This window comes from Bombina bombina, chromosome 7, assembly GCF_027579735.1.
Source record: "Bombina bombina isolate aBomBom1 chromosome 7, aBomBom1.pri, whole genome shotgun sequence".
NCBI classification, from domain to species: domain Eukaryota; kingdom Metazoa; phylum Chordata; class Amphibia; order Anura; family Bombinatoridae; genus Bombina; species Bombina bombina.
Window position 1 is genome coordinate 178,156,783 of NC_069505.1, and position 17,195 is coordinate 178,173,977.

Here is a 17,195-nt window from a genome sequence, read left to right on the forward strand (position 1 = left end):
GGGGCGTGCCCTTACGCGTTTTGTGCCATGCGGCACTAAATCATAGTGCAACACCTATATACCTGGCACAATCAAAGGTATTCCTGAAACAAGAAACCAATCATGTCCATAAAGCAGGTAACCAAGATTGTGTTGCGGCATACGGGAAACAGTTTAATAATATAATGACATGACAATTTAAAAACAAAATGACAAAAAGATTACAAAGAAAAATATGGAAGAGCTAAACAAACCTCATCAATGTTGAAATAAGAAAATGTAGAAGACAATTTGAAAAAAGACAATGAATACAATAAGAATCTAGATCATACTGAAAGTTCAACATCGCAATGCAGATGCAAACAGAAGATTCATCACAGGAGCTGCACACAAAAACCACAGAACACTCAAAGTCAAACCATGTATGTAAGTATGTATGGTACAGCTAAACGTTATTTGTTACAGTGTAACTAACTGTGAAGTCTCTCTGTTGCGTGAGCAGTACGATATTAGATATCTAACAGATCTATCAACACAAAGATGGAATAACATCTAAACAATAAAAAACACAATTTTATGTTGAAAAAAGGAATACATTAAAAATAGTTGCTGCAGGGGGCGGAGCCGGCCGTCAGAGAATATGGCCGCAAAAGCTTAGAGCTCTGTAGCAGATTTACCAGGTGGGCGGTAAAAACAACTTATAAGAGAGAGATCAAGGGCGGAAAGGTTGGTTATGTCTGACTAAATATCCGGAGAGTAAGCAGAGGGAAAATCGAGGTTGCAGCACCGCACTTTAGATCACTATTACCCGGGTAACCCTCAGCTGCCACAAACGTCCGGAGTTTACCTCGCGGGTGAAGGCCCATGCTCCAGTGTCGATCCGGAAAGAGGATTATAGTGTGTGAATGTGGTGATACAGACCGGATCGGAAGTGGAAGATAAATAAGAGAGAGACCGGGTGAGATCGACAGATGGTGACTTATACTAGAATGCAAAAGGTGAGAAGATAGACACTACTAGCGATCCCCTCTAACCACTAATGGACATTAAATAATATAAGCAAATATAACCAAAGACAGTGCACAGAATAACCTCAGTTAAAATACCGGGCTTGTTTGTTTTGACGCGGTTGAAAGTATACATAAACTGATAGAAAACCACAGGGCCCTGTGAAAATAATACAAACTGCGTCACTGCATCGGGTTTAGCTCTCAGAGGAAAAAAACACTTGCAGATACCAACCCTCATTATGGCAAACAAACGCCCACACCACATTGACAAACACCCTAAAGGGCCTAATATAAATGGTGGAAAGTTGAATAATTTCTTTAAGCCCTGTGAAACCACCTCCTTAGGAGACTCTGATCTTTCTCCATTAGCTGAAATAGGAGACAAAGACAACCCATTACAGAATGAAGGAGGCAATGATAATAACGGCAGCATAACTAGGGCTGATCTAAAGGCTCTCCCCTCCAAAGAGGATTTTTCATCATTTATGAAACAAGTTAGCAGGGTAATAAAGGAAGGTCTGGCAGACATTAAAAAGGATGTAGCGGATCTAGGGAATAGAGTTATACAAATGGAGGAGCAGGTGGAAGAAAACACGCAGTCAGCCATGTCCATGACCACGGAACTACAACACCAAAATTCAACCATCATACAGCTACAAGAGCAGGTAGAAGACCTAGTTAATAGAGGTCGCCGCCAAAACCTGCAAATTCGTGGGGTGCCAGAGGACATTCAATCTGCCCAGATCCCATCATACCTTCAAAATCTATTAAAATTCCTGCTAGGAGCAGAAGGGGATGAGAGAATCAGCTTGGATAGGGCGCATAGGGCATTAAGGCCTAAGCCCTCAGCCACAGCACCTCCCAGAGATATTATACTTAGGTGCCACAAGTATTCAGATAAAGAAAGAATAATACAGGCGGCTAGGAGACAAACACAAATAACTTTTGGAGAAGACTCTCTTCAGATCTTCGCAGACCTTAGTCACACTGGCAAAAAGAAAAGAAGCGAGATATCTAACGCTGCACCTGAGGGACTTAAATATACCCTATAGATGGGGATTCCCCTTCTCAATCAGAGTCAACAAGGGAGACAAGACCTATGTTTACAAAGATGCAGAGGACTTGGATCAATTTTGCAAACAATTGAACATTCCTCCACCTTCTCTCCCGAGGCTCACAGATGGCAGATGTGATCAACACCCCCAAACAACATCAGCCCCTAAACCACAACGACAAGAATGGTCTCTGGCCGCAAAGAAGAGGAGAAAACCATCTATGCTTCAATTGGAAGCACCTGGTCATTCACAAGACTCATCTTGAACATTGACACTTGTTGCTACTGTGAAAGACTAAGTATTATTTCTTGCTCAGTAAGATAGAGTTCAGAGTTGATAACTATAACTAGTTGTTACTTAAAAAATGTCAAGTTCATTATTCAAATAGCCCACCTGGAAAGACTGGCATCATTGAATGCCTTTTACCCCCCCACATAATTCGGAGTTGAACATGAGTGCAGTGGTCAGCCACGCCACTTTGCTGGCTTGGTGGCTGTCTCATGTGGCAGCTCTTTTGGTTAGAGAAAAGTTTAGTTTACTATGTTATCATTTTATTTGTTTATTTGTTTATATGTGTGTTCTAACTTTGTGTTCACATTTTCTAGTGTACCAATCGTTGGCAATATGTGTTTTTTACTCATCCCATTATGCATCTACTTCTGCTACACAACCCCTTGTATCCGAGAGGGGACCTCCGGGGCAGAACAGGTAAGACTAAATAACCACTACTGTACACACATTAGACAACATGAAAATGGCTGACCCTATAATCAATATTGTTTCACAAAATGTTAAAGGGTTAAATTCTCCTACAAAGCGTTCCATAGCCCTGAGAGCTTTAGCGAAACATAAAGACTCCATAGTTTTCTAGCAGGAGACTCACTTTGTTAATGAGAAGGAGCCCAAACTCAAGTCAAGAGACTTCCCAACGGGATATTTTAACTTTCATAGCACTAAGAAAAACGGGGTGGGAATCTTGTTTCATAAGAGTATACATTTCCAATTACAAAATAAAATTACTGACGTGGAGGGCAGAATTCTACTTTTAGTGGGGCTCCTATACAACAGACCAATCACAGTTGTAAATGTTTATGCTCCCAACAACAGACGACAAAAGTTTTACAAACAACTTCTGGACTTAGTTCTAGAACATAAGAAAGGACTCCTGATATTAGGAGGGGACTTGAATGTTGCAATAGACTCAAAACTAGACACTTCTACAGGCTCACTCCTCTTTGACACGAGACCCCCTAATGCAGTCCTTAAATGCTTAGAGAGCCTGGGATTAATAGACACATGGCGTATTCTACATCCCACCCAGAGGAATTACACGTTCTACTCTCACCCATGGTCTGTCTATACACGGATTGACCACCTCTATCTAGACAGGGCATACATGACACAACTCAGGGAAGCAGACATAATGCCACAGTTTGGTCAGATCATTCTGCAGTCTTAATGCGGTTGGACTGGCCAAACAAGCCGAACACACAATTCATTTGGAGGATGGATAATTCCTTACTCCACTACCCATCCTCAGAGGAGCTCATCCGAAAAACACTGACAGAATATTTTCAGATTAAACAGACACTGGGGATGGCTCCAGACTGTTTGTGGGAGGCACACAAAGCGGTGATCAGGGGGGAATGCATTAAACAATTGGCCCACAGAAGGAGGTTGTACAATTCTGAAATAAATAGATTAACATCCCAAATACACCGCCTAGAACTACAACATAAAAATAACCCTAAGAAACAGACAGAATATGCTCGCCTAATGAAGACTAGGCAAGAACTAAATGCTATTTTAACAAAAGAATCACAAAGGAAAGCTCTCTCACTTAGAAAAACATATTTTTATGAAAGTAATAGGGCAGGACCTTTTTTGGCAAAATTACTAAAAGCCCAAACTAGAGCCTCCCAGATAGATAAGCTCCACACTTCAGACAACAGACCTATATATGATAGCAAAGAAATAGCTAACCTCTTTGGTGATTTCTATGCCAAGCTCTACAACCTGGACTCCAAAACCTCTTCAGAGCATTAGACCCAAATGAGAGATTATATTAAACAGGCTAATCTCCCTAAATTGACCCAAATCCAAATTGACAAAATGGATAGCCCCATATCGAAACAAGAGATACTAAAAGTAATAAAAGAGCTCCCCACAGGTAAAAGTCCAGGGCCGGATGGTTTCACTAACATCTACTATAAGAAATTCAGACAAATTCTAGCTCCCCACCTATTATCACTATTTCACACACTTGATGAGACAAACAGCCTACCCACAAATTCACTATTGGCGCATATAGCTGTGATACCGAAACCAGGCAAAACACCAACAGACCCAAGTAATTACCGTCCAATACTATCAAACAGACTTAATGAAATCATACAAGATATAGTCCACACAGACCAAGTAGGTTTTGTTCCTAGGAGAGAAGCAAGGGACAACACCATTAGAGTGTTGTCCTTAATGAATTATGCCAAACAGAATAACATACCAGCGATTCTATTCGCGACGGATGCCGAAAAGGCGTTTGATCGGATAAATTGGGGATTTCTAAAAGAAACACTCTTAGCGATAGGCCTAGGACCTGCAACAATTACACAAATATTTAGCTTATATGCCCACCCCTCCGCCCAGATTAAAGTGAATGGGGTACTATCAGACACGTTCAAAATTAACAACGGGACACGACAGGGATGCCCACTTTTCCCCACTTTATTTATACTAATGATTGAAGTGCTAGCAGCTAGAGTTAGAACAAACCCAAATATTCAGGGAATAACAATAGGTCCTCATGATTTTAAAATTGCCCTGTATGCGGGTGATGTCCTCTTTACAATGACTTCTCCTTCACAGTCGATTCCCGCTACAATGTCTGAAATCACTGAATTTGGCCGTTATTCGAACTTTAAGATAAATTTACAGAAATCAGAAATTATTAACATCTCCCTACCCCAACTAACATTCAGGAATCTATCATCTATTTGCCCTCTTCAGTTTCAATTCAAATCACTGAAATACCTAGGTATTCAACTATCCCCGGATAAAAAAGTTATGTTTGATGGTAATTATGTTCCCCTGCTACATAACATATCTCGTGATTTACAACACTGGGCGACCAAGCCCATTTCATGGTGGGGGAGGATTCATTGTATAAAAATGACAAGTCTCCCAAGAATATTATATATTTTACAGACACTTCCTATGACCCTCCCAAAATGGTACCAGGCCAGACTGCAAAAACATATCAACACCTTCATATGGGGAGTAAGTAAACCCAGGATCAATAAGGAAACTATGTACAGAACCCTGGCCAATGGAGGCCTGGGTGTCCCCTGTATATCAGTATACTTAGAAGCAGTTACACTACAGAGGGTACTAGATTGGCATGGAGCGAGGGAATCAAAGGTGTGGGTGGCAATTGACTCACATATACTGAGAGTCCTTAGAGTGGGAACACAATGTTGGACACCAAAACATCTAAGACCCCCACAATGTATGAACTTAGAGATACACCGACAGGTGTTTGATTCCTGGGATAAAATAATTGCAACGAAACCACACATTACGGCGATTAGATCCCCCTTGTTTCCTATTCCCACCAATGCAGAATGAATAGGGGGTTTGGATAGTGGACAGCAACGCTTGACGGAATGGGGTTACACAACACCATTAGTAGACTTTACATTGAACCGGAAACTTAAATCTAGGGAGGATATCAGACATATAGCAAACGGTAACTATGCAAGATGGCTTAAATACCACCAATTGGCTCACTTTATTCACACATCCCCATACAGAACTGACTACCTGAGAGACCTGACAGCCTTTGAGCAATTGTGCACCAGAGAGGAGACAACACCACACTCTCTATCACTTTCAAGAAAACTGTTGCAGACACCTCAGACCACCCAGCTTCCCACATATACCACCCGATGGCACACTGACCTGAACCTAGAAATAGGAACAGAGGACTGGATAAAGATATTTAAAAACACTAAAAAATCTTCCACATCCCCACAAATAATAGAACTTAACTATAAGGTTCTGATGCGATGGTATTTGACACTGGCGAGGTTACATTCGATTTACCCAGGAGCGAGTGACAGATGCTGGAGAGGATGTGGGCAGAGAGGAGATTATTTACATATGTGGTGGGAGTGTGACAGAGTTAAGCCATTGTGGGAAGGCATAGAAACACATTTTAGAAGAATACTGCCAGACAGTTTCAGACTGACACATAACATGGCTTTACTTAATGATAAACCACATACCACTTGTACACTGAGACTTACACTACTGCAAATGGGATTAAACGGAGCTAAGGCCCTAATTGCACATAAATGGAAATCACCAGAAATACCCTCCATACCAGTATGGAGAATGAAAGTTTCCAGTCTCCTGTCTCTAGAGGAATATGGTTACTTAAAAAGACATAAATTAAACTCCATAGCTGATATACGTTTCATATGGGAGGAATCGTTACTGCCATTACGGAGAAGATTAGTATAATAGACAAAGTCCCGGAGGTCCCTACTTGCTCATCCTATCTCCTCTTCCATACACTATCTAACAATATATGTATCAGATGTTTATAGAGGAAACTTTCAGTTTGGAAACTTATATACACCTTTGGTTACTCTGGTTAGCGAAATATGCTAGATAGTAGATTTGGAGACAAATTATTTTGCACTAGTGAGCACAAGACAATGTTTGGTATTATTTTATTTTGTTTAGAGTTACGTTCAATATCATCATCTGTACTAAATATAATTATGCAGACTTTTGGAGAAATGTATGTTGAATGTTCACCTTTGCTTTGAAGTCTGGATTGTTGTACGTTTTCCAATAAACAGATGAAATTAAAAAAAATAGTTGCTGCAGTTGATTTTAAATAATTCTGAATAATAGCTTAAACAACATCACAATCATAACACCAAACAAGATGTCCATTATCATCACTATGTACAAAAACAATGAGATGTTCTGTGCAAAACCATAAATAGAATACTACAACAGAACACTTCTTATAACTATATAGCCTCTCCATTACGTGGGCAATGCAAAGTTTAATAACAGGCAATTGAAGGTAATACATATCTGTCGATACAAACATAATGATATCCACTAAAACTGCACCAATATTGTACAGGTGGCCCTCGTTTTACAACGGTTCAATTTACACAGTTTCAGAATAACAACCTTTTTTTCCAGTCATGTGACTGCTATTGAAAAGCATTCAGAAGCAGTGCATTGATTAAAATAGCCAGTAGGTGGAGCTGTCCGCTTGTGTTGCAGCAAAGCCAAGCAAGCTGAAATTAATCAGTTTAACCAGACCTGAGCTATCGAGCAGATTTCAAAGGAACAAGATCTTCCTGTCTATAAATCAGTCCAGATTGGAATGCATAGAAAGAACTGTTTGCAGAAAAATGCAAGTGAAAACTGTGTTGTGTGATTATTTTATTAGGTTTATAATGCTGTTTAGCAAATGTTTTTGTTAATTTAACTTAGTTTAATTATATATTCTGTGTTGTGTAATTATTTTATTAGGTTTTTAATGCTGTTTAGCATTTAAAGTCTTCATTTCAAAGCTTTAAAAATAATGTTTTAGGTGTTACTTATGACAATTTTGAGAGGGGCCTGGAACCTATCTCCCTCACTTCCCATTGACTTACATTATAAACTGGGTTTCAATTTACAATGGTTTCGATTTACAACCATTCCTTCTGGAACCTAACCCCGGCGTAAACTGAGGGCTACCTGTACTATGTTTAAGCAACCATATGTCCAATTTTAAAATTTAAAGCAACATCAGCAAAAATGTATGTGATTTCTCAAAACTATTTCTTTTGTGGAAATCTATGAATGAGAAAAATGTTAAATTCTGATATTAAGTAATAATTATAGGATACACATAAAAAACTTACAGTTGAAAATGTGGCAATCAAATATTAAACAATAAACGATAATTATAAATGGATAGATGATAATACCATCAAAATTATCAATAAATAAAGATAGGGATACATACAAAGCTTTCTGTGTAATGAAAAGAACTTAAAATATTTCCTAAGTAAACACGAAATACATTTAACGTGATAGTTAATCAACAAAAAAACTAATATCCCATTCCTTGTTTAAACCTGTAGGTTCTCTAGTATTCAGCATAAAAATCCAACATAGTTCTTTCTTAGTTAGAATTTTGTATTTATTGCCACCTCTAGGTGGCACCTTAGCAATATCTATTACTTTTACATTAAAGTTAGACATATGGGTAAAATGAAACCCATTAAAGTGTCTAGCTATAGTGGAATCTTTATCATAGTTTTTAACATCCCTCTTATGCTCGCCAATTCTTGACCTCAGGCAACGTGACGTTTGACCCACGCACTGGGCATGGCAAAGGTTGCATTCTAAGAGGTAAACCACAAAAGTGGTCCCACAATTAGCATAGTGTTCAATCCTAAATTCAGCACCGGTGTCAGAACTAGCAAAAGGTGTCACCTCTCGCAATAACTTTGCACGTACCACAGTTGCATGAGAGGCATTTAAAAGTACCCTTTTTGTTAAGCCAAGCTCCTTTACTACCACTCTGGTTGCTTGAGACAAAACTAGGCGACAGCTTATTCTGTAAAATAGGTGCCTTTTTGGGGACAAATTTAATTTGATCGATATAGGGGGATAATATATCATCACCTTTTAATAATGTAAAATTGTGTTTAATAGACATCTCGGTATTGCAAAGAGAATTCTGTAGAGAACACGATGGTGTCTTCACAAAAAAAAACATCACCCCTATAACTTTTACATTTCACACTTGACAATGGTTTGTCCTTAACCTCCTTCAAGGCCTTTTTGAGCAAACTTAAATCATAACCCCTGGCCAATAACTTCTCTGTGAGTTTATCTGCTTGTGCATCAAATAATGCCTCAGAGGAAGCATTCCTTCTTAACCTCAGATATTGGCTCTTCGGTATAGACTTGACTAGATGCCTTGGATGTAACAACTTGGCGTGGAGAATTGTGTTGCCTGAGGTAGGCTTTCTATAGGTATCACTGATTATCAAATTCTGTTCAGGGGAGCCACAAAGTTTCAAATCCAAATACTGAACCATAGTTTTATGTGAGATTCCTTTGAACCTAAGACCCAATTCATTATTATTCACAAAATTCAGAAAATCATCAAGAACAAATTTACCCTTAAAGATAAATATGAGATCATCAATATACCTCATATAAAAGGTGTATATTACTCTTGAAAGGATTGCTCTCACTGTAAAAAAAGTTGAGCTCCCACCACCCCGCAAAAATGTTTGCAAATGAGGGAGCGAATTTCGCTCCCATCACCGTACCACATGTTTGCAAATAACATTTACCATCAAACATGAAAAGTTATGGGATAATAGGAACTCAACGCTCTCTCACACACAAACATATGAAATTCTTCCGAATAATTAGTCCTGTGTCTGAGAAAATAAGCAATGGCCTGAATGCCAAGGTGATGGGGAATACTTGATAACAGCGACACCACATCCATCACCACCCACCCATATTCTGCATGCCAATTGGTACTTTCTAACAAGGAGGTAAGATGGCCGGAGTCTCGTAAATAACTACTCAGGCCCCTAACTAATGGTTGCAAAACCGAGTCAACCCACTCCGACAATGGCTCAAACAAAGATATATAACTTGCCTGGTCTTCAGATTAATTGCTGCTGACCTGGACTGTAACTGGATATAGAACTTGCCTGGTCTACAGATTAACTGCTGCTGACTTGGACTACAATTAGATATAGAAGGTGCATGCTCCTTGTGTACCTTGGCTGGTTTAATGACATCTCATTGCTGACCTGGTCTGTATTTGGATTTTGGACTTGTTTAACCTCTGGTGTTCTGTTTAATGCTCTGTACTCCTGGCTCCTGACCTTTGTCAAGAATTTCTATGCCTGGTCCTTCATCTACTTATCAGCTTCTTCCTCCAAGGCTTTGAGGTACTACTTTGTATACTTTATCTACCCAGGGGCACTCCAGTCAACTCCCGGGCATAATCCAGAGCGCTAGTTCAGTTTACTTCTAACCCTACTTTAGACACTAGGCCTGATATTCAAAACCTCACAGCTCAGGCAAGATATTCTACGAAGTCTCATCAGTACGGTGAGGCCCTTAAAAAATAATTGAAAAACACAAATGTTATCTTTAGAAATATGTATGTTGCTATGTAGTGTTCTTTATGTGAAAGAGACATTACAATACAAGGTAAAAAAAATCCCATAGCTTTTGTGTGATTTCTCTTGAAGTTTTGAATATCGGGCTCACCAGGTCTTATACATATCTGACACTACTCCATGTAACTGTGAGATGTTATGCATTTAATACGTTAATAAGGCTCGTGCATGTGCAGAGAGTTCTAGAGAAAATGGAAAAAAGGTAGGAGGGGAGTATATAATCAAGCAGGAGAGAGACTCTCAACTAGGAACAAACAGGTCCCTCTGTGCTTGATCAATAGGCCAACGTCACTTATAGTGTCATCTCTCTTAGCTGACTGTACTTCTCCCAGAGGATAAATATACTGTATTCAAGTTATAGTTCCCTTTAAAACAACACCAATATGTAACTGACTAATGAGTCATCACATTTCCTATAAACAAAGCCTGCATTAATTAATACATTTATTCACTATACTATTTACTTTAACATACTTTCCTACACTTTACTGTGCTTCATTAACAAAATATTTTATGGATATGAAACACACATTTTTCCTTTCATGATTCAAATAGAGCATGTGATTTTAAACAACTTCCCAATATATTTATATTATCTAATTTGCTTCATTCTCTTGGTATATTTTGGTGAAAAGCATACCTAGGTAGGCTCAGGTGCAGCAAAGCATTACTAGGAGCTAGCTGTTAATTGGTGGCTGCACCCACATGGCTCTTTTCTTTAGTTCCCCAGATGTGTCCAGTCAGCGCTCAGTGGTGCATAACTGATCCTTTAACAAAAGATACCAAGAGAATGAAGCACATTTGATACTAGAAACCAAATGGAAAGTTATTTAAAATCACATGCTCTATCTGAATTGTAAAAAAAGAAAAATTTGGGGTTTTATGTCCCTTTAAAGTAAAAAAAAAATGTAAATAAAGCTACTCACGTCTAGTGTCTTTCTTCTTTTCCACTGCTTTTTGAGCAGGACAATCTTGTTTTTTACTGGCTTGTTCCGCACGTATTGCCTTTTCCCTTTCAAGTTTTTCCATGTGTAAGGCTTTTAAGTCAACTTTACCCGAATGCGAACTGCAGCTTACGTCAGCTTTCTGGCTATCACTAACTGTAACGGGTAATTGGCTTTTTTTCTCTGATTCAGAAGCATCCACTTTCGGGGACTGCGTATCTGCTGAAATTGCTCTGGTTTTGGAAACAGAAACATATCTGTTTACCCCATCTCCGGTACTTACATGATGTAGACCATATTCTTCCGCTATCTCATGAACCAATAATCTATCATGAGATGTTAGTGTTGTAGGGAAATTGCACTGGGTTTTCTGACTGTCCTTCAAAAAATCTTCAATCATATTCTTCAGACTTTCTTTACGTGAATTGTTTTCATCACGAACATCAGATTTATAGTTCTGTTGAACACTTTTGTTTGAAGTAACTGTTTTCATTTTTACTTTGTCTTCTTTGCTAGTCTTGTTAAAACTGTATACCTTTTGTCTGCTCACTCTTTCCTTATCAGAATGTGTTTTTTTAATATTGACAGAGTCTGGGCCTTTCTGTTGATTATCTTTTTCATTTTCTTGTGAATATTTTTCAGGTACAATATCCTCAAGATATTCAAAAGCAGTTCTGACTTCTCCATGCTCAGAGAAATAAGTCACAAGATCTTTTAGAAATTTGTGGTTGCTGATGGTGTAAGAATCGCATATAATAGCAACATGGCGTCTAGCGCGAGTAACTGCAACATTTATCCTTCTATCCTCAGCCAGGAAGCCCACTTCCCCTATAAAGAAGATAACATGTTACTTGAACATATAATGTGAATCAGAAGAAACTTAAAGATATAAAATACAAAATAATGAAAAACAAATTTAGTTCAAACACGTAAGTACAATTAAAACACTAAAGTTAATTATAGATTGATAACAATTTACTGACAGTAAAACAAAAAAAAAACTGGATTTGTGAATTATTTCATACAATTTGAAGTTTGGCAAGCAATTGGTTGTATAGGAAGAGGTATTAGCAGAAGAAAACTGTAATTCTTCATAGGTCACGAGTTAGGTTTTCATCTTGCGTATAGCGTACAGAACCATACGCTATACGCAAGATGATGATGATGATGAAGTATGGGTGATTCTGTATTAGTTTAAACTAGAACCTGATCAAAGGACGGATACTAAACTGGTACATGGTCTAAAATATAAATTATACAAGAAAATATATAAAGAACTAAAAAAGGTACAGCTTAGAAGGGAGAGAGATGATATGATAGAAGGATTATAAGTATACATTTTCAATAAAACACCATCATATTGCCTTGCTAGAGTCTGTTGCAATGAAGCAGTAACTAACTGTACTAGATGTGTAATTAGGCCTTACAGAACTTGCTTAAAGGGACAGTATACACCAATTTTCATATAACTGCCTGTAATAGAAACTACTATAAAGAATAATATGCACAGATGATCTAAAAATCCAGTATAAAACCTTTTAAAAACATACTTAGAAGCTCCCAGTTTAGCTCGGTTAAAAAAATGTAGCTGGAACACCCACTGCAAGTGGGAAATAGCAGACACTCCGCCCTCCCCCTTACTCTGCATAAAGACTCTTTACACAAACAGGAGCAAGCTGGAGTAAATATACATCAGTATTCTCCTAAAACTTTGGGGGTTGGTTAGGAGTATGAAAATCAGAGCAATGTTATTTAAAAATAAGCAAAACTATCCATTTAAAAAAAAATAAAAAAAAATGGGCTATTTAAATGGATCGTCTACTAAACCTTTGTGCAAAGAAAAATCTAGTGTATAATGTCCCTTTAAATGCTTCTGGATGTAAACTGCACAGCTCATCCAACCAAGATCAGAATCATATGCCTACTCACTATTAGTAATTAGCTCTTCAACTCTTCAGACACCTATAGAAAGAACAGTTTCTCAGTTTTCATTGAGTACTAATTTTAAATGAAAATATGAATATAAATGTAATGAGAAGTTCTCTTTAACATAAATGAGTAAAATGTAATGTGCCACCCTCCAATCCTAATAATAGTGCACAGCTCTCCATATAAAAAGTATGGGTGATTCTGTATTAGTTTTATAAGGACAATAAGCTATTAAAAGGACCATTACTGTATTTTTGAGAGCAAATACAGATAATAGCATACAACTCCAAATGGAACACACAAGCTCACTAAGGCCTAGATTTGGAGTTTGGCGGTAGCCGTGAAAACCAGCGTTAGAGGCTCCCAACGCTGGTTTTAGGCTACCGCCGGTATTTGGAGTCACTCAAAAAAGGGTCTAACGCTCACTTTTCAGCCGCGACTTTTCCATACCGCAGATCCCCTTACGTCAATTGCGTATCCTATCTTTTCAATGGGATCTTTCTAACTCCGGTATTTAGAGTCGTGTCTGAAGTGAGCGTTAGAAATCTAACGACAAAACTCCAGCCGCAGAAAAAAGTCAGTAGTTAAGAGCTTTCTGGGCTAACGCCGGTTCATAAAGCTCTTAACTACTGTGCTCTAAAGTACACTAACACCCATAAACTACCTATGTACCCCTAAACCGAGGTCCCCCCACATCGCCGCCACTCAATGACATTTTTTTAACCCCTAATCTGCCGACCGCCACCTACGTTATACTTATGTACCCCTAATCTGCTGCCCCTAACACCGCCGACCCCTGTATTATATTTATTAACCCCTAACCTGCCCCCACAACGTCGCCGCAAGCTACCTACAATAATTAACCCCTAATCTGCCGACCGCAAAGCGCCGCCACCTACATTATAGCTATGTACCCCTAATCTGCTGCCCCTAACACCGCCGACCCCTATATTATATTTACTAACCCCTAATCTGCCGCCCTCAACGTCGCCTCCACCTGCCTACACTTATTAACCCCTAATCTGCCGACCGGACCGCACGGCTATTATAATAAAGTTATTAACCCCTAATCCGCCTCACTAACCCTATAATAAATAGTATTAACCCCTAATCTGCCCTTCCTAACATCGCCGACACCTAACTTCAAACATTAACCCCTAATCTGCCGACCGGAGCTCACCGCTATTCTAATAAATGTATTAACCCCTAAAGCTAAGTCTAACCCTAACACTAACACCCCCCTAAGTTAAATATAATTTTAATCTAACGAAATTAATTAACTCTTATTAAATAAATTATTCCTATTTAAAGCTAAATACTTACCTGTAAAATAAATCCTAATATAGCTACAATATAAATTAGGGGTTAATAAGTGTAGGCAGGTGGAGGCGACGTTGTGGGGGGCAGATTAGGGGTTAATAAATATAATATAGGGGTCGGCGGTGTTAGGGGCAGCAGATTAGGGGTACATAGGGATAATGTAAGTAGCGTCGGTTTACGGAGCGGCAGATTAGGGGTTAAAAATAATATACAGGGGTCAGCGATAGTGGGGGCGGCAGAATAGGGGTTAATAAGTGTAAGGTTAGGGGTGTTTAGACTCGGGGTACATGTTAGAGTGTTAGGTGCAGACGTAGGAAGTGTTTCCCCATAGCAAACAATGGGGCTGCGTTAGGAGCTGAACGCGGCTTTTTTGCAGGTGTTAGGGTTTTTTTCAGCTCAAACAGCCCCATTGTTTCCTATGGGGGAATCGTGCACGAGCACGTTTTTGAGGCTGGCCGCGTCCGTAAGCAACTCTGGTATCGAGAGTTGAAGCTGCGATAAATATGCTCTACGCTCCTTTTTTGGAGCCTAACGCAGCCATTCTGTGGACTCTCAATACCAGAGTTATTTTAAAGGTGCGGCCAGAAAAAAGCCAGCGTTAGATACGCGGGTCGTTACCGACAAAACTCTAAATCTAGCCGTTAGTGAACAATCACCTAACAGGACCGCTAATAGATATACAAATAACAAAACAGTATTAGGAGTGCCTAACAAGGCTAAAGTATGTTGAGTAAAATGATCCTTTATTATACATAAATGTATAAAAAGAATTGAAAAGAAAACAAATACAATACTGGATGTGTAGTACAATAAAACATACAAATTAGTCAGACTTTGGTATAGTATGTGCAAAATCATCAGTACCAAATAAGTCCAAGTGGTGTGGAAGCCACAAAAAATGTGTATACTTGAAAAAATGAAAAAATATAAGAAAAATAAAGTACAAAAAAGTGGAAAAAACAATATATTCAATTGACTATCTTAAAGTGAATGTAGTGCCCGTTTTTTAAAAACCATAATTTATACTTACCTGATAAATTATTTTCTTTCCTGGCATGGAGAGTCCACGAATCCATTCAATTACTAGTGGGAATTCAACTCCTGGCCACCAGGTGGAGGCAAAGAACACCCCAGCAAAGCCTTAAGTATCCTCCCACTCCTCACAATCCCCAGTCATTTAAGGAATTATGGAAAGAGAAGAAGACACAAAGGGTATGGAGGTGCCTGAGGTTTAGAAAAATTACAAAAAGTCGTCTTAAAAATAAGGGCGGGTCGTGGACTCTCCATACCAAGAAAGAAAATAATTTATCAGGTAAGTATTAATTATGTTTTCTTTCCAATGGCATGGAGAGTTCACAAATCCATTCAATTACTAGTGGGAACCAATAACAAAGCTAGAGGACACAGAATGGAAGGGAAGGATACACAAGACAGGCAAACCTAAACAGAAGGCACCACCACTTGAAGAACTTGCCTCCCAAAAACATTGAATTTTTAAAATTTGGAAAAAGTATGCAATGATGATCAAGTGACCGCCTTGCAAATCTGTTCCACAGAAGCATCATTTTTAAAGCCCCAAGAGGAAGCGACAACCCTAGTGGGGTGAGCCGTAATTTTCTCTGGAGGCTGCTGAGAGAGTAGAGGAAGAGGCCTTCTGACCCCTCCATTTACCTGAAATGACAACAAAAAGAGCAGAAGATTGACGAAAATCTTTCGTAGTCTGTAAATAGAACCTTAAAGCATGCACAACATCCAGATTGCAATAACCATTCCTTCTTAGAGGAAGGATTAGGATAAAATGAAGTAACAACAATTTCTTGGTTGATATTGCGTTCCAATACCACCTTAGGTAGAAAACCTAATTTAGAACAGAGAACCGCCTTATGTGCATGAAGAATAAGCTAAGGAGAATCACACTGTAGAGCCGAAAGCTCCGAAACTCTACGGGCAGAGGAAATTGCCAGCAGAAATAAAACTTTCCAGGACAATAACTTGATTTCAACAGAATGCATAGGCTCAAATGGAGCCTGCTGCAGAACTTTAAGAAACAGATTAAGACTCCAAGGAGGAGCAATAGACCTAAACACAGGCCTGATTCTAACCAAAGCCTGGACAAAAGATTGAACATCTGGCAAAATTGCCAGACGCTTCTGCAGAAGAAAGGACAGAGCTGAAATTTGATCCTTTAGGGTACTGACTGATAAACCCTTCTCCAGGCCCTCCTGAAGAAAGGACAGAAAACAGGGAATTCTCACTTGACTCCAAGAAAAACCCCTAGATCCGCACCAATGAAGGTATCTTTGCCATACATTAAAATAAATCTTACGAGAAAAAGGCTTACAAGCCTGAAACATAATCTCAATAACCTTCACAGAAAAACCTCATCAGGACAAGACTAAGCGTTCAATCTCCAAGCAGTCAGCTTCAGACAGACTAAGTTTGAATGGAGGAAGGAACCCTGAAGTAGAAGATTCTTCCTCAGAGGCAATTTCCACGGGGAAATGACAACAACCTCACTAGGTCCGCAAACCATGTTCTGCGAGGCCATGCTGGAGCTAGTAGAATCACTGAAACCTGCTCCTGTTTGATACGAGCTATCAACAGAAACAGATAAATTAGACTGAAATCCCATGGCACTGCCAGGGCACTTACTAGAGCTGCTTGAGGATCTTCTGATCTTGCTCTGTATCTTGGAAGCCTGGCATTTAGACGAGATGCCATCAG

General features: G+C 39.0%; 1 protein-coding gene across 1 annotated transcript in view; it reads right to left on the reverse strand.

The window, feature by feature from the left end:
- IGHMBP2 (immunoglobulin mu DNA binding protein 2) overlaps positions 1 to 17,195 on the reverse strand; it is a 166,514-nt gene that overhangs the window by 33,574 nt on the left and 115,745 nt on the right. Inside the window, exon 14 of the mRNA XM_053720443.1 lies at positions 11,205 to 12,050. Coding sequence (XP_053576418.1) covers positions 11,205 to 12,050 — 846 coding nt within the window. The remainder of the gene's footprint in view (positions 1 to 11,204; positions 12,051 to 17,195) is intronic.